Below are 23,238 nucleotides of genomic sequence, written 5' to 3'. Positions count from 1 at the left end.
AGTCATAAAAACACAACTGTGTGTGACAAAATGCACGTCCCTATAATGTAAATCATAAAATGTTAGGGTGAAGACTTGGTTTAAGGTTAGAATTAGGATTAGGATGGTAGCAGAATTATGGTTAGGGTAAAGCTCCAGGAAATTAATGTAAGTCAATATAATATCTCCCAAAGTCATTAAAACACGACTGTGTTGGTTTTTTTTGTTAAAACTTAGTAAAAAGTAAAAATTAGATAAAAAATAAACCCATACGCTGAAAACAAACATGTTCTTTAAAACTACAGGTAGTGTTTATTATATGAATTATTATCATGCATGAGCAAAGTATCATTCTGTCTTTTAAGTTTTATCAACAAATGTATTGCTGAAAATTATTTGGTTTACCACCTTCTCTTTCTAAATCTCTGCCATGAATGAGAAATTCTTACAGCTGACTCCAGCACAGTGAGAACAGTCAACTTCAATCCCACACGGAAGTGCTGTGAGACAGCATTGCCCCTAATTCCTTTTGTCCAGCCCACTTGTTCTGAATGACTCCCCTGATTGGTAGATACACGGCCCCCTAGGCTTTCCATTGGCCACATGCCTGACTTTGCCACTCTGCCATTGGCCAGCTGTATTTGTTAGCCCTCACCCTGCTTTGTGCTGCTGTCTGGGCAGCAGCAGGGGTCTGGCAAGTGGGAGGAGGGAGAAAACCAAAGAAAGGACTGAATGAGAATGGAGGGGCTGAGTAGGGGGAAAGGACCCATCTAAAAAAGAGAGGGACAGAGAGGGGAGATAGAGGGAGGAACACAAGCAGAGAGGCGTGCAAGGCAGAGAGAGAGAGAGAAAGAAGGGAGGGAGCAGAGAGGGTTACCTCATCTAGAGCTAGTACACTCGGTGCAGGGGAGAAGTTGTGGGAAAGTAAACAGCACAGGAGAATTCCAATCTGCTTTCAGCCACTTGCAGCACTCGAAGGAGACCATAAAGATGACTGGACCGGATCCGGCGGTGTGGTAGAAACTGAGTTTATGGGAGGCTACCAGGATTAAAGGGTCACCAGGGAGCGCCTGAAGCTTCTCGGAGGACATACTGCTGAAGCCGAGAAGGTGAGAGGCGTGTATATTTGTTGTCCCTCTAAACACTTTCCCTCTTTACTCCCTACATTCTGTCCCTCCTCCTCACTCTCAGCTCTGCTAGCATGTTGCAAAGGCAGCAGCCTTGTCCACTGATGGAGTGCCGTTGGGGGGGGGGGGGGGGGGGGTGGTCTGTGCCTCTCTGTCTCAGTCCAGCAGCTATAGAAGCAGCAGAGAGGACAAGGGGATGTGGAGGAGGAGGAGGAGGAGGAGGAGGAGGAGGAGAGGATGGGAATGGCTGATACCGGTGTGGCCCATTTTTCTTTTGGCAGAGCACACACCATCATGGACGATTAAACCTGAGCCTGCCTCGGAGAGAGCCGGCATGGCTACAAAGCGCGAGGCCTTGTTATGATAGCAGCAGTACCTGAGACAGACACCAGGAAGGATGAGTGAGAGATTGGCGGCTCACCCCAAGACTCACACACCTCTGGCCGACTGTTTTTCTGCAGCAATGCACAGCTCTCCCACAGCTTCAGGCTATAAAAAAGAGATTCCCTGGCCCGCGCGGTTGCTTCCCGGAGTACAATAGCCCCTCCCAGGATGGATTTCATGCTGCCTCTATGCTCTGAGGGGTAGGCTAAGGGACCTCTGACCAAGTCATTTGCATTTTAAGCTAGGGCCCCATTTCTGCCTCACTTGCCGGATGTCCAAGTGCCCTTTTTTTTTGTTATAAAGAAACTCCATAAACTCACTGTATCCGATTTTTTTCCTCCTTACTCACAGTCTAGCACTTCCAACTGACATTAACAATCCATGCATGCATGGCCTGCCCACAAAGGCTTCCCTATCAATGGGAACCCTTTCCCTTCTGCTACACATTCACCCAGGAAACCTTGCACTCACACAGTCAAATATACACATGCAAGGCCGTGGTGCTCAAGTACACAATCAGCCATTTGATAGTGGTGACACGCCTGCCACATGTTTCGAAGGTGTACTGTATTACACACTGACTACATCCCTTTGGGATTGTTGAATAATTAACTAACAGGAGGAATTCAGGGATTTTATAAGTGGAGGCTTACGTGCAGTATTTAGTTGTCCAAAGTATCCTAATACAACGGTTCATATGATATCTTATGAACGAGTTACTCCTGATTTTTTGTGCGTTTTCCTATGATAGTCCAGCAGCACGTGTGAATTTCCGCTCGTTGCATACAGTCTTTTCAAAATGAACTTCCGTCTTCACAGGAAACAACTTTGTTAGGTGTAGGCAACAAAACTAGTTGATGAGGCTAGACCATTTTCATCAGACATTTTAGATCTGCGTAAGTGAAGATCAAATAATGATTGTTGTTCTGAGTCTCCGTTGTTGCACTTAGTAGTGATACTGTTGTAGCAACATCGGGCTGAATTTGGGAGCTCTCAAAGGAAACTATTTGGTTTTGAGAGGGAAATATATTTATTAAATTATTATTATTTAAATGAATAAAAATATATTTAAATTTTGACACTTTGGTCTTCGTGTTAACTCTTTATAATATGACCAAGTAGAACATATACCATACAGGATCATCACTCACATTGAGATCAGTACTTCAAAAGAGACTTACTTGTGACTTACTTGTAGTGAAATATTACAGTTATTGAGCTATGAGCAAACACTTTGAAAGTAAAGGTTTTTTATTTAAAAGGGCAGACTTTTAATAAATGGGTTTGTCACTCAACTTATTCTTTATATAAAGACTTAGCAGAAGAAAAGCATCATCTGCACAGTTGAACATATGAAAGGGGAATTCCACAGACACACATAAAGGTGATTACGGTTGTCATGGGGATAACGAAGCCTGCAAAACAGTTTTATTGCAGTTCTTCTGTTTCTGGAGAAGCCGTGTCAAGTCAGAGATTCTCTCGAAAAAAACGTGATGACATGTCGGCCTGGGGTTGCAACCTGGAAGTGTGGAGTCTGAAAGGCGTGGGCTTGTACCAGGCAGAGAGTGTTTAACTATTGTTGCATCAGGGCAGCTCCTTTCAAAGTCGGACTTTGATAAAAAATTTAAACAACTGTGACTTTTCAATATCCCCGCCATCCACATCATACTGTTTTGCAAAAAAAATTTCAGCCTGTATTTGTTCACATTTGGCCAAACTGGCATCATTAAAAATAAGCCATATTAGCAATTCCTATTTCCAATATATCCTTGAATATACATCTACAACTATTGGAAAACGTGATGATTTTCAGGCAAGTTCTGTGGTTATAATGAGCGTCTTTTTTCTATGATTTCTAAATGATGCACATCTGAGAGAATATCCTTGTTAAGTGTAAGTCACATTGAATCTAAAAGTTTTTTCTGTTTGATTGGGTTATGACTCCGAGAAGGAGTGAGATTTTTTTATGCTAATTGCAGCAATCAGTGTTTTATAGTAACTGCTGTTCCACCTGCTGGCTGCACTGATAAGTGGGCCAAACTACAATAACTAACTTCACCATCTTCTTAGACAGCATGCACCTGTCCTTTTCACCTCTCTTTGATTCTCATCTCTCCCTCTGCGTCACACCTTGCAGTTTTAAAACCTCTGCATCAGGGGAAGTGTAGGATCCATTGCTTTTGGAACTTGACCCACACTAGGAAATAAACGTCAGGATACCTCGGGCCTCTGTTGCATTCATCTTGATCATTCATTTTTTTCAGTTTGTCTCTTGTGATTCCCCAAACTTGATGAAAGTTTAATTGCCGGAGTACCACTTTTAATGTGCAGAATGTGCATATAGATATCTATCTGAGTTTAAAGAGAAGAGTTTGGTGGTCGCACTTTGCTAACATTTGAAAAGTGAGGTGACTAACAAGACACCAATCAAAAAGTCCCTGCAGTCCTTTGAGTAACTCATGACTTTCATTCATTTCTACTGGCTGTCAGGAGAGATGGCAGCAGCTATTAAACATATCCTCCCCTACACAAGTTTTTGTCTCAGCCTTCAGCCAGTGATGGATTAGCTAATCATAGCAATAATGCAACAAGATGAGGTACTCTAATGAAAAGTAAAATACTGTATATTATAACGGTTTTGCACAATGTTGCAGTTGAAATTAAAGTGGTGGAGACTGAGTGGGATTGGTATTGGAAATCCAGAAACACTTCAACGGAAAGATGGTTGTTGAGTCGTTGGCATTGGTCAATGACACAGTCAAGATTAAGATACAGCAGTCACTTTGTGTTCCAGGATTTATTAGTTATCTTTAAAGAGTAAAGTGGGCGGTACAGGTCTGAGCCACCCACTGCTGCATATTTCTAATAATGCAAAAATGTGGGCAAGGGCCAGAGAGATCAAACCATGCAAACTTCGATGAAAGCCCTGATGCAGCGTCAAATATGACGGCTACAATAGCTTGGAAAATAGTGATATGGCATGTGGCACTGAATTTGATGGTTTTACTGTTTACCAGACCACAATCGAGACAAGAATTACACCCTGCATTCCCTCCGCCTCACTCCCTGCCGCTGGGAGACTACTTTGCCGGGAAGAGAGCAGGCGCCACTGATAACACTCAGCTAGAGCAAACCGTAACGTTTGCGCTTTTGTCTCCGGAGTGTCCGACTGCTCTACTCCCAGCTGTAGTCTCCTAGAGGCGGGGAGCAGGGACCCAGCGTGGCCGCTGGTTACCAGCCTGCTGTTCTGCTTATTTTCTGTAACCTGTGTAACGTTAGCATGAAAGCATGGTGGAAGTAGCAAGCTAATGTTAGCTAGCTAACTAGCCATCGAAATGACAAAAATTAACTTAATGCGACATCTAAACACTCTTGTCACAGCGTAGGAAAGCACATTGCTATCGGCATATAATCAGTCATTAATACTGATTCAACAGACATTGTAATGTACTGATAGCTTAATTTCCACGACATGGAGTAGAGAGAACAGACTTGTGCTGTGCTGTAGAGGCGAGGAGCGAGGTCTGATTAGAGGCCCTTAACATTCATTCATTTCATGACGTAGATTAGTCACAGTCGACTTTATCTCAGAATTGGCCTTCCAAGATTAGTGCTGATTTAGAACAGTGGATGGTGCTTTGAGCCCTTTTCAACCATGAAATACCGATTTTTTTTTATGATTTTGGTAAGAAATGTCAATATTAACACCAACATTGACGTTTTCATCAGTCCTATTGTTTAGTTTACAGCTTTAAAGACATGTTTAAGTGTGCAGTTACTCTTTAACTTGTCATATGCTGAAAAAATGTGTGCCAGAAATGCCGAAGAAATTACTTTGTACCGTCTAACCTGGACATATAGTAATTTTTCTTGATGCATTGTCAGGATAACACATTCGGGACATTCTCATCTCTGCTTAGCGTTTGTACGTTGTACGCTGTGAGAACAAATGCCAGATAGGAGGTGGAGGTTACTCCCACTGTGTCCTTGACTAATTTGCCACCATCAGCACACCACTGCTGTTGTGGACTGACACAACTGGAGCTGCCCTCTACAGCAGAGGGCATATGAAGGCCAGACAGGGCTCTCGAGTGAATAATATGTCTCTGAATGTCTTAACAATAGCAACTTGACGGCAAACCTGAGGGAAAGTCTCTCAAATATGCACAGACAGCCTTATAATGATGTTGTGTTTACAGTGTGACATGATAGTCTACGTGGCCTTTGGCACACAGTCTTCAGAAATTCATTTCAAGTGAAATTTAAAATATTCATGACATTCATAATATATAATGCAATAGGCTTCGCTTCTTCTGTGTTCCAAAAAATCTTTGGAGGGGCAACGATATGTTTAAGTGAAGCCATGAAATCCACAAATGCCTGTGAACAGCCTCCTACTCAGATTGCCTTTTGACAGCCAGAGAAAGATATATATTCCGTATGTTCTCAAGGAGCAGTTTGCGGTTCCTAAAGTGGCCGAGTCACATTTGTATACCTCTTGATAGGATGTCCTCAGGGAAGCTGAAGAACGAAGCAGCGCCTGGAGCAGAAACGTCTCTGCCTGGCACTGTTTGTTGCTGTCAATGGTCGGCTGGTCTCTCATTGTCTGCCGAGTGTTTGTGTGCCAAACCCTGTTAAGGAAAAAAAGGCCTTAAGTAACGGTGCTCTCAGTGACTTATTCAGTCGCCACCAGCTGCTGCTCTCTGCCATTGTCTATTGATATACCCGACTGCCACTGACCAATGTGCTTGGTCAAACATAGGACTCTGTAAATGAGTGGCTAGAAGATACGCAGATCTACAAAATCTGGACTGAAAACTTTGAATACAAGACTTTGAATACAGACTTTTTTTCTTGTCCTTCTGTCATTTCCTTTTATTTTTTAATGCAGATTCAACATCCTTGCTTTGTGAAATGATGTGAAATGCAAATTCAAGAACCGGAACATTTATAACAAGACATAATAAAATGTTTGGGGTTTTCAATAAGAGCGTACACTGCAAATATGTGACTTTGCGTCCCACGGATCACCCATGAACATAAACATACCTCACTTTCCTCTATACTTATAAAACAGTCCTCCACTCATTAGCACATTTGGTACACAGCGGGAGAGTTTTCAGAGCTCTATGAGGGTCAGGAACAGGGTGTGTAGGAGTTGGTTTCATCTCTTTTCTGTGATGTATCTTATTTTCCCCTCAAGAATAGCTTTCACGCAGCTCCACCCTTGGGGCTCTTTATTACTCTAAGCTGGAGTGCATTTTATGGCTTGTCCAAATGCCTCCCCTCAAAGAAAGTCGCTCAGAGTACCTTTCATTTTGATTCTGGGGAGGGTCATTGTAAGAGAAAAAAATGTGGGTTCCGGTTTTGTATTAGTGTGATCAAGCTGAACTTTCATTCGAGGCACCAGCTGTCTTGTTGATTTTAATAATGTGAAAACATCTATTATATAAAGTTTACATGCTCATATACTTTACTTTTTAATATCCTCTCATCAATACAACCCTCATGTGGATTTAAGGTTTAAAGTGGATATAAATGCTGAATAATAGACTATTTCTGCAAATTGATTTGGCGACCCTAATAAAATCTCCTGTGACCCAGTGTTTGGGAATAACTGATATAAAGAAAGACTTTTATCTGAGTGGAAGTACAGTGACAATAACTTTCAATAGAAATCTCACACTAATGGTTTCTATAAGTGTTCATTAAAAGAGGATGCTGCTTTCTTCTGACAAAATCCTACTTTTTTCCCACCAAAGTTACATGAACCATACCATAGACGGCACAGCCATGACCCAAATGACCTGTGAGCTAATCACTAGTGCAGTGACGAATGTAGAAACAATGCTTTCTGAGGCTGAGCACAAGTTTTTCCCTCCACAAAAGAGTCATTGTTGACACGACCAATGTGTGGACCGACTGGGAAAAAATACGGTGTTTGTGGTACAGAGGAGGTGGCTGGGTCCAAAGGCTGCAGTGGCATATCATACTATTTTACCCGCGGAGAGCGGATTTCTAAAGAAAGCACACATAACTTTTATTCTCCCGGTAATTTAAAGCAGCTGTATTTAACATTCTGAACATTAACATAGTAAAACAACTATTTGCTATGTTAACTTATAACAGAACGTGTACCTTAGCAGAGAATTAAGTTGTTTTCCTTCTGTGTGTTATTATCAGAAGTTCTCTATCCTTTGTTGACAGAGCCGGGCCAGCCACGTGTGCTTTTAGTGCATGTTAGTGCATGTTAGGTTGCCTAACTGGCTAGCTCAAGGCTAGCTCACAAAGCTGCAGAAGTGTTTTGAACCGTTGAGAGGCAATCAAAATGCTCCCACTTTAGTATCTTGCGCCTTAAAAGGACCTAAAAGAAATTCAAAGCCACCGCAGTTCCTAAACCACAGAGCTAACAAACAGCAAGCAGTAGAGTCAGCAAACAATGTATTGAGAGCTTTTAACGGACATCATGACAGCCCTTGTATCCAGGTTGAGCAACAAATGCTGACAATGAATTTACAGCCACCTCCGCTCCATGGTGTCATTTTCCCAAAGGAGCCCAACATAACTGCTCCATCAGGCCCAAGAATGGTCCAGCATTGGAAGCAGTTCGTTGCTGATCAAAATGCAAAGCAGATGCTGGGTTCATTGAGCGTTACACTAGCAGTCCGTACGTCACAGAAAATCCCCACTTTGTGTAATAATGCAACAATTACTATGTGCAGCAATTTGATGCCTTGCGGGCATGTGTGTCTTGGAAAATGTCCATTTTATTTTGAAAATATGTCAACAACAAATCTAATTTCCATGATTTCAGCTGACAATTAACTACCCAGCTATTTATTGAGGAAGTACCATAGGTCCAAAAATCACTGCAAAACATGTTATGTGTTTGCACATACTTGCCGGTGTTGATTTTTCATGGATTTTTCATCAGCTCCTCAAATGTCTTATCTGCTGTCTTACCTGTTTTCTTTGATAAGACCAGATGAAATTAGCCTCTTAGATAATTGAGGTTTGTAATGTTAGGGCACATGTTTTCATCAGCGGGTGTGTCGATATCTTAATTAATCTGCCACTAAGCCTCGTCGGACTCTTTAATTCAACTAACGGTCTGTCTAACTGCCATATGTCATTGTTAGGCTGGCCACGCAGCGGCTGGACTTTAGAAGAGGGAGGACTGACACAGAGATTATCTGCAAACCAACCAGGTGTTTATTTCACCAACAAAACAACAAAGACATGGCACAGCTCTTTACATGTTGGACCACAAGCAGCATGTGGTCCTGGCAGCAACATGTCTGGCTTTCACAGACTTTAGGGGGAAAGCTTCAGGATACCGGGTCGCATAATCACAAATTACCAAGATGTACCTGTTACCAGAAGAACTCCTCTCTAATGGTCCCACTACATCCATGCCTATTCTTTCCAAAGGTGTCTCAATAATTGGCAATGGCTGTAGCTGGGCCCGTGCACCTTTACTCGGTGAAGTCAGCTGACACTTCTCACAAGAACTACTGAACTGCAAAACCTGATTGTACATACCTGGCCACACAAAACGACTGGCAATCCTACGCAAAGGTTTTTGAAATGCCATATGTCCTGCCCATGGTACTGTGTACCCAAGATCCATCACCCTTTGTCTGAACTGCTGTGGTAATGCTAAAGCCTCAACATCACTGTTGCACTGATAGAGAATCCCCTTTTTTACTACATAGGTAACTTCCTCTAGACAGTTTGGGCAACCCTGCTTGACCCCCTCAACCTCTGTCACCTTGTCAAACCAAAGTTTTAAAGTAGGGTCTTCCTTCTGTAGTGCACCTACATCTAGTGGAAGGTCTAAATCTAACGGAGGACTTGGTTTAGAAATCTCTTCCATCACTTTAGCTGTGCCCTTCCATTTCTCTCTCCTCTTTTCGGCCTTAGTCTTAGGCTACATCCACATTACTCCGTTTTCGTTTGGAAACGGAGTTTTCAAACAAAAACGATCTCCATCCACACGGCGTTTCAGCCATCGTTTCCGAAGAGATCTCCGTCCATTACACGCCTGGAAACGAATATCACGTGACTCTTCACGTACACTGGGCATGCGCCGATGTAAACAGGAAGTAGATTGTTGTATTTTGTAACTAAGCAACCAGAGTAATAAAGTAGTCTTTAATGATCGTAAGTATGTGTTTGATACTTAAGATCTTCTCTCAAATCTTCCTCTATAAACTCAAACAGATACAGTTCGTGGAAAGTTTAATACGTTTTATTTTTCAGACTTAACGTTAGTTACAGCGCTGCGGGTCTCTCTCTCTCTCTCTCTCTCTCTCTCTCTCTCTCTCTCTCTCTCCGCTCACTGATCTCTCTCTCTCTCTCTCTCTCTCTCTCTCTCTCTCGCCGCTCACCGATCGCTACAATAACAGCTGTTTCCTCCGCAGACATGCAGACTTTAACTGGACAACAGCTGCTAGTAAAGACAACAAGGTCAGCAATGCCTGTAATCAGTTGTCAGTTAACCTGGTAGTCGATCGTGGGTGTTACGTCATGGTTTCCAAACGTATGCGTTTCCGTCCGTCCACACGAATACGCTACCCGGAGTTTCCAAAGTTATCCGGCTTCGGGATCGTATCTAAACTCCGTTTACGGTGCTCCAAAACGCCGGCGTAGTGTGGACGCTCAGTGTAACCGTAGCAAAACATATGCGTTTCCAAACGAAAACGGAGTAATGTGGATGTACTCTTAGAAGGCCTAACTTCACTTGTCTCCCACTCTACCCCAAAGAATGGCAACTCCTTGAGGACTTCCTTTGAACTCTGAGCCCTCGTGGTCACCATAACACAAGCTTTAGATGTCCCTGTAAGTGGAACCACAGTAGCTTCTACCAATGGGGCTTCCCTGCATTCTTGCTCTGTGCTCTGAACCTTCGTAGTTACTGGGTTGAGTGTGATAGGCTTGCCCTTTTCTGCCTGCTGCACAAGATCAAAGAGGGTGGGGACATCATTGCTAACAATGACAGCATATGGTAACTTAGGAGCCAAAGCTACTGGCAAAAGAAATGTCTGCCCACCCACTGTCAGATATACCTCAGCAGTAGGATACCCATGCTCATCCCCATGAATACAACTAATGCAGGTCGTATCCTCACTCCACTTGTCCCTTGGCACCAGGCTGGATAGTACCACTGTCTGAAACCCCCCTGTGTCTCAGAGAGCCATCTCTCTTTGACCATTCACTAGAACTGGTGCAGTACGGGCTGTCTCTTTAACTACCTGTTGTGTAGTTGGCCTAGGGACTGAACAAAAAAGAGATGGTTTCGTGTGGTTTGTAAGTGGACAAGAGTGCTGAGTATGTCCTACCCCATTACACAGGTAACATCGCACATCTTGTTTAGAAGCTCTGAAAGGAGTGTTTTTATCAGGGTCTGACTTGTTGGTGTTACTAGATGGAAACTGTCTACCGCTGGGAAAAACTCTACTTTGAGCCTGACCAGAGCCCCGCTCACCCCCAGTGGACTTGCTTCTCTGGGCAAAATTGGTGTCTCTGCCGAAGGTGGTGTGTCTGGTCCCTCTTCTGGCTGCTGTGAATACTTCAGCCAGCTGAGCTGCTTCCTCCGCAGTATGAGGGTCATGCTCTCGGATCCACACCTCAAGGTCCGGGTGCACCATCCTCAGGAACTGTTCAAGAATCAACATCTCAGATATCTCTTTCACTGTTGACTTTTCTGGTTTGACCCATTTAGAAAACAAGTCTTTAAGGCGAACATACAGCTCACGTGGGGTCTCTCCTGGAAAAATATTCATAGACCGAAACTTTCGGCGGTACGTACCTGCTGTGATTTCATATTTTGCCAATATTGCTGCTGTAACTTTTTCATAATCTTCAGCGTCTGCAATGTCCATGAGCACATAGGCACTCCTTGCCTTACCTGTCAGCAAAGGGACCAGGCGAACAGCCCACTCATCTTTTGGCCATCTACAGACTTGTGCCATTCTTTCAAATGTCGTCAAAAAGTGTTCAATGTCATCATCTGACGACAGTGGGAGCAGCTTCGGTTCTCTGCGGACTGGTGGTTCCCTCTGAAGTCTTGCGTTCGTCTGACCTGTTCCCTCATCAACGTCATCACTTCTGCTCAGAGATTGCTTCTCTTTCAGCTCCACCCGCTCACGTTTGTTATCTTCCTTCATTTCATTCACCTGCAACTGTATCTGCTGAAACTGATGCTGCATGCTCTTCCATATTTGTTTTTGATGGGAAAAGTCTTTTTCCATCCATGGACTTTAGAAGAGGGAGGACCAACACAGAGATTATGTGCAAACCAACCAGGTGTTTATTTCACCGACAAAACAACAAAGACATGGCAAAGCTCTTTACATGTTGGACCACCAGCAGCATGTGGTCCTGGCAGCACGACTAGATTGAATATGGCAGCCTTACATAGCCTGCCACCAACAAGGACCTCCACCCCACTACAAGATAGGTAACTATACCCCTTACCTGTAAATACAATTACCTAAACACATACTTTGAAATGGATTCCTAACATCCTATGGTCAATTATCCATATGATCTCTATTGTGGTTACACATCACAATAGCACTATTGACAGTTTATATTCAATCCTTTCGGTAAAGATAACAAACCAATAATATGTTTGTATCTTCAGGCCCGCCCTTCAACATCTATGCCTGAGAACATATCAGAACCACAACAGTACAATAAAACATTAAACCGTGTGTGTGTGTGTCTCTCTCTCTCGTCTTAAAACAGTCCACAAATGCTGGTAATGGAGAGGGTCTTCATTACAGTCATGTTTATTGTGCTTGGACTCTGTTTCTCTCTCTCTCTTTGAGTTTGTCAGAAATTGGGAGTAGTTGTAAGTGCACATTACTTCAATTTCATCAAACCCTTTGAAAAACGCATTTTGTGCTTTTATGCACTTGTAAGAAAACACTAAATTGTGAGCACACTGTAGGGTTAACAGTTAATTTGAGTTCAGTGTAACAACACTACACCGATTTAAAAAAAATTTTTTACTTAAAGATCTGTTACATGCGATTGTTTTTGCGCAATTGCTTACACACTTTGGCTCATTGTGTCAACACTCTACACACATGCCAAATAAGACAACAATTGGAGAATAACATGTCATTGTTTCAAAGTGGGAACTCCGCAATCAAATCCTAACAATCCTTTTTTCCAAATTACCTTTTTGTAGCAAAACAATGCACCATTTGAATAACTTTTTCAAAGCAGCACACTTCAGAATCAGCTTTATTGGCCATGTATGCATACATGGAATTCGACTCCGCTCTCAATTTTACAAGAAAAATATATAAAGAATAAAAAAAGGGCTGCAAAAAAAAAAAATAGAACAGATGTAGGTATAAACATTTAACAGCTATATACAATATATGTAACGGGTGTAGTAAGGACCCAGGAGCAGTAAGACAAACATCAGGGATGGTTTGAACCGGAGCGGGTTGGTGAGTCAGTCCCCAGAAGATGACCGTCCAGGGCGCTGGCTGGAACAGCCTGGGGAAGAGGTATCCGGTCAATCCTCAACTGTGTCACGAGTTCCTCGTCCATAATGGACGCGTCTGCTCCAGAATCCAAGAAGGTGGAAATCGTATGGGAGGACCCGGTTAACAGTAGCTGGGCGTGGAAAAGTGGACGTTGACAGGCGGAGGATCGGGAAACTGCTCGACTCACCAGTACTTCCCTTCTTACTAGCGAGCCCGGGCCTTTGTAAGCAAAATTACCACCTGGCCACAGTACATGCAGAGGTGTCCTCGTCGGCGCCGCTCACGTTCCTCCGTAGATAGTCCAGTACGTCCCACTTGCATGGGTTCGCTCTCTTGAAGAAGCGGCTGTGTCGGCGTCTACTCCGGAGTTGTAGCATGAGGAAAGCGAGGAGATTGCCCCTGGCTTGACTGTTCCCGGCGCCTTGCCAGCCGCCTGACCTGGATGCGGCGATCCACTCTGGAGGTTGCCTCGATAAGTCCGTCCAGAGATGTGGGTAGCTCGAACGCGATGAGTTCATCTTTGACGTAATCCGCTAGACCGAGCAGATATGCGTCACACTGGGCGTCCATGTTCCAAGAACTTAAATCATGCCTGGGTCCGGAAATCAATGGCATAGTCTGTGACAGATTGGTGGCCCTGCTGGAGCCTTATTAGCCCTCCTGTGACGTCCGGTCCCCTGGACACCACTCCGAAAACCTTGCGTAGCTCGGAGGAGAAGGACTGGAAGGAAGCACAGGCAGGAGTACGGTGATCCGATTCCGCCGTTCCCCACAGGCGAGCTCTCCCCGTCAGGTGGTTGATAGTAAACGCCACCCTGGCGTCTTCTGACGCAAAGGTGCGGGGCTGCAATGCAAACAGGATGGAACAGTTCGTCAGGAATGCGTTGAAACCCTCAGGATCCCCCGCATAACGTTTGGGGCTTCGAGACCACCGTAGAAACTGCTGGAAACACTCCCGAGGAAACCGAAGCAGGTGGCGGCGATGCCGCCGCGTTGGTCTGAGCTGTGGCTGTCGTGAGTTGCCGTACCTGGTCAATCAACGAGGTGAGAATCTGATTCTCATTCGCCAGGTTGTGGCTAACTTTGGCGATGTTGGTGAACACCATGGTCTCGGTTCGCTGCATCGCCTCGAGCCGGGTCCATGCCGTGGTGCCGTCTGCTGAATCCATGTTATGGCCAGATCGTACTGTAACGGGTGTAGTAAGGACCTAGGAGCAGTACGACAAACACCACGGATGGTTTGAATCGAAGCTTTATTTTTTTTGGAACACACAACAGGTAGAACATGCACAGGAATACAGTGGCAGGCTCTCGTGGTCGGGGACAGAAGGCTGAGTGAATAACCGGGGTAGAGGCAAGGTGGGGTAGTCCAAGACAGGCAGGGTCGGTAATGAGGAATCAGTCCAAAGGGAAACGCTGGAAGGTCTTGGATGGAAGCGGAGAACGATCTGGCAGTGAGAGTGTGTGAGGCTGAGGTCTAAATAGTGAGTGCAGCAGAGTGAGCAGGTGAGAGTGATGAGCTGATGAGGTGGCAGGTGCACTGAATAAACTGATTAGGTGAGTGAAAGATGGAAAAAACAGAATAGTAGTGGCAGAGTTGTGACAATATAAGTATAAATATATATCCCAAAAAAGTGTATGTATATATATATGTATATGTATATATGTATGTATAGATATATATATATATATATATATATACATATATATATATATACATATATATATGTATACATATATATATATATATATATATATATATATGTATACATATATATATGTATACATATATACATATATATATATAAGTACACACGTGAACATAAACCTATAAACAACAATGGCAATGGAATTGAGGTGGTAGTGCAAGTGGTGGTAATAGTGCAGTATGACTTATTTATTATTCATCAGAGTGATGGCCAGTGGAAAGAAGCTGTTCCTGTGTCTGGTGGTTTTGGTGTACAGTGCTCTGTAGTGCCTACCAGAGGGGAGGAGTTGGAACAGCTTGTGTCCTAGGAGATTGTGGATCCCAGAAACTTGAAGGTTTCCACAGCGGACACAGTGTTGTTGAGTATGGTTAGGGGGGGGGCAGTGTTGGGGGGCTCCTCCTGAAGTCCACTGTCAATGCCACAGTTTTGAGCTTGTTCAGCTCCAGGTTGTTCTGACCGCACCAGAGGACCAGCTGTTCAAACTCTCGCCTGTATGCAGACTCATCACCGTCCCTGATGAGGCCGATGACCGTTGTGTCGTCTGCGATCCTTCTGAACCCTCAAAAATTGCATACCCATACTAAAATAGTGTATTTCGTCTAACTACAAGGTGTATTTTAATAGTTTTGGTGTTATAATAAAGGTAACACTTGTGAGATTTGTTCAGTTGTGTAATTATCAGTATATATGTTAAGAGTAAATTAAGATGGCACACTGCACAAATTGAAATTTTTTATTTTTGACTATAAAAAATGCATAATTTAATAAATATCATAGCACAATATGTTAATTTTTACATCGTTTTTGCCTCCTCTGTTGAGACAACCCAGCGTGACTCTGATTGACATAATTGTTAACCAATCAGAATAAAAAAACTACCCGAGCGTCAAATTTCTAAAATTTGATTTGCTGAGACGTATAACCCTCCCCCTTCAGCTAGCAGGTACACAATGCCCCGGCATCACTGTATTCAAACAGAGGGCTGTCTACTGCGCACATGGATAGTAAAAATGAATGGATTAATACTTTTTTTGCTGCGGAACATCTCAAAGTAAAGAGCTGGTTTATGATGTGATCGATAATGCGGATTGTGATGATGGCTTTGTTTTGTCTCTGCGATGCGGTGTCGTAGCGGAATGTGAAAAATATGGAGAAAGGGCAAGCTCAAATCGTGGCAGCGGCAGCTAGTAGAGGCACTTCCTGTGCCAAGCTCAGCTGCCACAACTTGCAGCTGAGCTTGCCACAGGAAGTGCCTCTACTAGCTGCCGCTGCCACGATTTGAGCCAGCTCCTACTGAAAATATGGCTGTGACCGCCTGGTTGCTACCAATCTCCTGAGCTGTGTTAGCATTGAATGAATTTTCAAAAAGTTATTGGCATAAATGTGACGAGTGGGTCTATATGGATTTTGATATTTGGTATTATATATAGCTTTATCTGAGTTGTGTTTGGAGTTTGTACAAACAGCTGAGATGACTTTGTAGAGCAGGAGCTGCAGTTTGAGCAGGTATGCGACATAATTATATTCGTTACTGATGAGTGCACTTGTTTGGCATTATGAGTGGGTGAATTTTTGGATGAATGCATGTGGACCCGCCGGTGGGGGCTCTCGGGTCCAGAAGGTTCAGACGGGTCCTCTGAGGTGCAGTCTGTTAAATAGAGGGAGAAGAGCAGTGGGGAGAGCACACATCCCTGGGGGGGCGTGTGAGGAATTTAAGTTTAGAAGCATTCCTAGTATGTTTTAAAGCACTCCTAGTGGTGGATATTTTATGTCAATGTTTACTTAAGGTTTAAACCAAAGGTATAATTATTATAGAATATGTTTGTTTTGTTATGAATAGTGTACTTCAGTTTGTAATTATTTAGCTTATGTTTGTTATTAAATAACTTTTGATTTTATTTTAACTTGGACAAGCTTATTTTTTGGCCCTGCTCTGCTGACAAAAGACGCAGCAGTAGGAGACATGCGGCCTTCCTTTGTCTGCGAGAGAGTTGAAACCTTAATAGGCGCCAGTGCTGATAGTCTGGGTACATCTCCTCACTTTTAAATGAACACAAAAATAGATAGAAAGGCTTCAGAAAAAAAACATACATAACTTACAGTACAGTAATCAGTACAATATGTTATTGTTAAATCACTGAAACAAAAATAATAACAGTAAAATAACAGTATTGTAAGTGAAAGTGGGTGTTTTTGTTTTGCATTTTGAATAGAAGTTTTTCTCCAAATGATTGGCAGAGATTTCATTCTTGAACATGTGTGTAATGTAAGAAACAACATTACACACATTGGTTTTGCAAGAAGTGTTTTGCAGGATTGCAAACGAAGTGCAAAGCAGAAAATGTGTTTGCACTTTTGGTGCCTTTGCCTAAGGCTTGGTTACAAAAGTCAAAGTTTGATGCTTTTGTCTTAGCATTCACTTTTAGTGTGTAAGCAACCCTGTAAAAAACCTGTAAGCAGCTTATGTTTATAAAGACCAGAGAACATTCCAGTTCTTCAGTCCATTTATCTTTGTTATGTCTTTGTCCAAATAATACACATTATATGAAGGTCAGTACTCTGGAAATAGCACATTAAGGCTCAAGCACTCCCAAGTTCATATTAAGTGCAGCTTATTATCAGATGCAGACTGGTTACAACATGATTTTTTTCTGTGCTTTCGATTTGTATCTTGAATATATTCAAGTTTTGTTTTTCTTTTGCTTACACACTAAAAGTGAATGCTTAAACAAAAGCATCAAACTGTAACACAATGATGATTGAGCCTATGGCCCACTGATTGTAATATTTGCAAACCAGGTGTCTGTGGAGACATTGCTGGAAAAAACATGCTCTATTACAGTTTTTCTCTATGAATGCAGATGAAAAATGAAACTATTTACACATTTCTCAAAACATGAGGGTCATGTATCAACAAAAAGAGCATAATTCCACTGTTTTCACTAGAAATTTAAATCAACCAGGTATTTTTCTGTACTAAAATATTAGTTGATTATGTGGTATCAGTCATTTTTTTTTCATCACAATCTCCTTTTTTAACAATCTACTTACACTTGAATTGTGTCTCTTTTTCAGGGATCATGTCTACTGGGATGTCTCAACAGCAACCGCCAAAGGAGGATGAAGAGGAGGAAGATGAGGAGCAAGGGGAAGAGTTCTCGTTTGAGGACAATGCGGACGAGGAGAAACTTCAGGAGGGCAGGAAAGGGATCACCTCTGACTCTCTTAGAGCCGTCCAGTTGTCAAAAAAGGAGGACGGAGAGACATCAGGCAGCGTGTCACAAACAGGCGGAGACTGCACACAACTTCTCAGAACGTCGCCTCCTGCTGGACAGGAGGGCATCCTCACCAAGGATGTAGCTCCAATTTACACTGCAGGTAACACTTTCTCTGGATGATAAGGTTATTTTTAAACAGGTGATGAATGTTGGTTGTTCACGTCTGTACTATACAGCTCTGGGTCAGCTGTCCAGACCGATATTAAAGTGACCTTACTTCCTTTACTACAATAAATGGGGCAATACTAAATGGTGTGCAGAACTTAAGTCGTTTTTCTAAAACTGATTGACAATAAATATTTATATTATTTTATATAACTTAATGATATTAGCGTTACTGTAGTTCCTTGATGTTATTACGACCCAATATTGGTATCAAAAGTAACCGAACCATAACATTATTTATTATTTAAGGTAAGGCTTTTGTATTAACGTTGTGTTATTGTAGAATATTTTGTCTAATATTGGATTATAATTATTGATGCATTGACCCATAGTAGTAGGAGTATTTTAATGTTGTAAGGTTAAGGTAAACTGGTACATTAGACGTTACTTTATATGTAATATAACTATATACTGCTGTTCTAGCTGTCCAATGACTCATATTAGCAATGAATAATATTTTTTATAAAGGGTGATATGTAGAGTTTTGCATTCAAATGTTTATATAATAAATGAGTACCTCATACCTATAGCTGCTAAATACATGTAAATGTGAAGAAACATAGCCAAGTACAATAAATATCTTTGAAATGTAGTGGAATAGAAGTATAAGGTAGCTGAAAATGACAAAACGGAAGTATAGTATAAACAGAAGGGAATATATCTCTTGTCCACATATGTTGAACACTTTCTTTGGCCTCTCTGGCTCATTGGGAAATACAGGGAGATTTAATTTAAGAACAGTACATTAGTAAATGTTCTCAGTTATTTTCCACCACTGCTAATGGACTATGACAGTTTGACACCATCTGACTTCAATTAACGTTACTTCAACCTTTTCTTTTTTAACAAGAGACAGGGGATAGCGATTGAAGTTGCTGTACTGTAACCAAAACCCACACGCTCCATCCTCTCATGTACGCTGTCATCAAACTGCTGCCTGCCGGGCAAATCACTGAACCACTACCTAGTTCACAGTACAATACAATCTTTGACAAGCTGCATCCAAGATTTTATGCTTCTTGTTTAGTTAATGTATCTGATCAGTTTCCCATAGCCACATGCTGTGTGAGTGACCATAGCTGATATGTACAGTTGTGGTCAAAAGTTTACATACACTTGTAAAGAACATAATGTCATGGCTCTCTTGAGTTTCCAGTTATTTCTACAACTCTGATTTTTCTCTGATAGAGTGATTGGAACAGATACTTCTTTGTCACAAAAAACATTCATGAAGTTTGGTTCTTTCATTACTTTATTATGGGTTAACAGAAAAAGTGACAAAATCTGCTGGGTCAAAAATATACATACAGCAACATGAATTTGCAATTTTGGTGACTTAGAAAGTTGTGTCAATGAAATGAGCTTCATAGCATGGCCTCTTAACTTCTTGTGAGTGATTATGAGTGACTACAGCTGGTGACTTCTCTGAGGCCATTTAAATAGGGCTCATTGGATACAAACGCCCACAAACGCTACAATGGGAAAGTCAAAGGAGCTCAGCATGGATCTGAAAAAGCAAATCATTGACTTGAACAAGTCAGGAAAGTCACTTGGAGCCATTTCAAAGCAGCTGCAGGTCCCAAGAGCAACAGTGCAAACAATTGTTTGTAAGTATAAAGTGCATGGCACTGTTTTATCACTGCCACGATCAGGAAGAAAACGCAAGCTATCACCTGCTGCTGAGAGAAAATTGGTCAGGAGGGTGAAGAGTCAACCGAGAACCACCAAAAAGCAGATCTGCCAAGAATTAGAAGCTGCTGGAACACAGGTGTCAGTGTCCACAGTCAAGCGTGTTTTGCATCTCCATGGACTGAGAGGCTGCTGTGCAAGAAGGAAGCCCTTGCTCCAAAAGCGGCACCTTAAGGCTCGACTGAAGTTTGCTGCTGATCACATGGACAAAGATAAGACCTTCTGGAGGAAAGTTCTGTGGTCAGACGAAACAAAAATCGAGCTGTTTGGCCACAATGCCCAGCAATATGTTTGGAGGAGAAAAGGTGAGGCCTTTAACCCCAAGAACACCATGCCTACCGTCAAGCACGGTGGTGGTAGTATTATGCTGTGGGGCTGTTTTGCTGCCAATGGAACTGGTGCTTTACAGAGAGTAAATGGGATAATGAAGAAGGAGGATTACCTTCAAATTCTTCAAGATAACCTAAAATCATCAGCCCGAAGGTTGGGTCTTGGGCGCAGTTGGGTGTTCCAACAGGACAATGACCCCAAACACACATCAAAAGTGGTAATGGAATGGCTAAATCAGGCTAGAATTAGGGTTTTAGAATGGCCTTCCCAAAGTCCTGACTTAAATCCCATTGAGAACATGTGGACAATGCTGAAGAAACAAGTCCATGTCAGAAAGCCATCAAATTTAACTGAACTGCACCAATTCTGTCAAGAGGAGTGGTCAAAGATTCAACGAGAAGCTTGCCAGAAGCTTGTGGATGGCTACCAAAAGTGCCTAATTGAAGTGAAAATGGCCATGGGACATGTAACCAAATATTAGCACTGCTGTATGTATATTTTTGACCCAGCAGATTTGATCACTTTTTCTGTTAACCCATAATAAAGTCATGAAAGAACCAAACTTCATGAATGTTTTTTTGTGACAAAGAAGTATCTGTTCCAATCACTCTATCAGAGTTGTAGAAATAACTGGAAACTCAAGAGAGCCATGACATTATGTTCTTTACAAGTGTATGTAAACTTTTGACCACAACTGTAGTTTTAATACCTGCTTAACAGGATTTAATTTGTGCCTCGGGTGGACAGAGCAGAGTTAACATCCCCATTAATTGGATGAAGTTATGTAGATATAAGTATGATATATTTACTACCTGGCTATTGCTGCCAAACAGGCCCTGGTTATTACACGCCCAGATAAAAGAGATCTAGGTCTTGGAGAAGTTCTGTTGGACAAAGTGAAGCGATTAATGCTTAATTAAAAAGCTTTTTTACCAAGTCTATGTGTGATAATCCATTGAGTGGGCTGTGGTGATGCGTTGAGGAATTCTGGCCGTTGATAACAATGTGTAGTAGAGGTCTGTTACTGTTATCTAATTGATGGCGGAGAGCAGCTGATATTCAGATCCCTCCCTCACCAGATGACTCAAGTTTACATGGTGCAATCTAAAGGAAATCATTTAGTTTAATGGCAGTTTCCTTGAAAATACAATATAACCATGCAAAATCATCACCGTGGCTACCTTATCCCATCTGCTTAAGTTTCTCAGACTCAGTGTCCTACGTGTAGGCAGATGTGACTTAGTTTTTGACAGAAATGTTTTACAAGAAGTATGAGGGAACAAGTAATTACAACACAAAGTCACAGTCTTTCAAGCCGTCTTTCTAAAATTCTGACGAGGTTGCATTTGTCATTTTTGAAACATGTGCTTCCTTTGCTTTGGAATAGTTTGTCTCATGGTTGCTGTTTTCGTCTTTTTGACAGATGTTCCAGTTAATGAGTCACCCAGCGGGTAAGTTGCCTTCGATTCCTATTACAGTATCGGAAAAAATGACTTAAGGGCGGTGGAGAAACTCAACATCACATCGCATCAGTGTTATGTCATTATGTCTCAAATAATGTCATGCTTGCACTCCATCCAAACACGCCACAGTGGGTATGAGATACTGATGTTACGCCGCATCTACTTGTACAACATTTAGATGCCAGACGGCACGTCACACCCACGGTGACAAGTGGTAATGTCAAATATAGCGGATACAATCCTTGGAGGAAAGAGCAGGATTGCAGAATTTATGATGATGCATACAGTATAACTTGGTGAACCGTGCGTATACTGTGCGTATCTGTAATGCAGTGTCAAAATTAATTTGATTCAAAAAGTCAGTCACCCAATGAAAACTATTTTTTTTTCATGTAACCCTAGTGATATGTACGCAAACAGTTTTTTTTCTCTGCTTAACTTTTAAGTTAGCCATCGCTAAGATTTCTGCTGTCCCCCCAATACAGTCAGTAGAGGTTGAATAGAAAGTAATTTTTGATGCTCAAAGCACTGAATAATGACATTCTCCTTCCAGAAGTATATAATCTCTCTCACTGCAAACATTTTGGCTTTTAATTGATAGAGATAGACAGGTGTACCTAATAACAATGATGGCTGAGTTCAATTAAGTCTCCCTATCATCCTTTCCAGTGAGCTAGTGTTAATAACACAGGAGAATATCAACTGGGACATCCAAATTAAATGCAGTCCTAATTATTAGGGCCCGAGCCACCGACAACGTCAGGCCAGCGAAGGCCCTATTGAAATTGTATGGGGTATTATTATTAGGGCCCGAGCCACCGACAACGTCGGGCCAGCGAAGGCCCTATTGAAATTGTAAGGATTATTAGGGCCCGAGCACCGACAACGTCGGGCCGCGAGGTCCCTATTGAAACTGTAGGAATTATTATTATTATTATTAGGGCCCGAGCACCGACAACGTCGGGCCGCGAGGTCCCTATTGAAACTGTAGGAATTATTATTATTATTAGGGCCCGAGCACCGACAACGTCGGGCCGCGAGGTCCCTATTGAAACTGTAGGAATTATTATTAGGGCCCGAGCACCGACAACGTCGGAGCGGAGGACCTATTGTTATTCTAATGTTTTTTATTATTATTATTATTATTAGGGCCCGAGCACCGACGTAGTCGGAGCGGAGGACCTATTGTTATTCTAATGTTTTTTATTATTATTATTATTAGGGCCCGAGCACCGACGTAGTCGGGGCGGAGGACCTATTGTTATTCTAATGTTTTTTATTATTATTATTATTATTATTATTAGGGCCCGAGCACAGACGTAGTCGGAGCGGAGGACCTATTGTTATTCTAATGTTTTTTATTATTATTATTATTATTATTATTATTATTATTATTATCGTACCAGTTTCATCGCAAAAAGGAGGTGCTTGGGGTACTGGGAATCTTTTGAAATTTGGCACAAAATTCAATCGTGGTGAAAATTCCAGTATTATTGGGGTGTCCAGCTGCGGCATGACATTTTGGCTCGATAGCGCCCCCTACAGAGTAGCCCCAACTTTGGGTTTCACCTAGCTGTATGAAATTTGGTAGGTATGTGGAACGTGAT

At 42.2% G+C, this 23,238-nt stretch overlaps 1 protein-coding gene across 3 annotated transcripts in view; it reads left to right on the top strand.

Moving 5' to 3' along the window:
- The first annotated feature begins 653 nt into the window (after positions 1-653).
- The window catches only part of arhgef10la (Rho guanine nucleotide exchange factor (GEF) 10-like a), a 148,443-nt gene continuing 125,858 nt past the window's right edge, over positions 654-23,238 (top strand). For all 3 annotated transcript variants that reach the window (XM_068712574.1, XM_068712576.1, XM_068712573.1), the window contains exons 1-3: positions 654-1,088; positions 17,782-18,084; positions 21,592-21,619. In XM_068712574.1, the coding sequence (XP_068568675.1) occupies positions 17,787-18,084; positions 21,592-21,619 (326 nt within the window). In that variant the 5' untranslated portion in view covers positions 654-1,088; positions 17,782-17,786. The remainder of the gene's footprint in view (positions 1,089-17,781; positions 18,085-21,591; positions 21,620-23,238) is intronic.

Source organism: Cebidichthys violaceus, unplaced genomic scaffold (genome assembly GCF_023349555.1).
Source record: "Cebidichthys violaceus isolate CVI_PGR_0920_01 unplaced genomic scaffold, fCebVio1.0.p SCAF_17, whole genome shotgun sequence".
In the NCBI taxonomy this organism is placed as follows: Eukaryota; Metazoa; Chordata; class Actinopteri; order Perciformes; family Stichaeidae; genus Cebidichthys; species Cebidichthys violaceus.
This window is presented reverse-complemented; position numbering and strand designations above follow the sequence as displayed.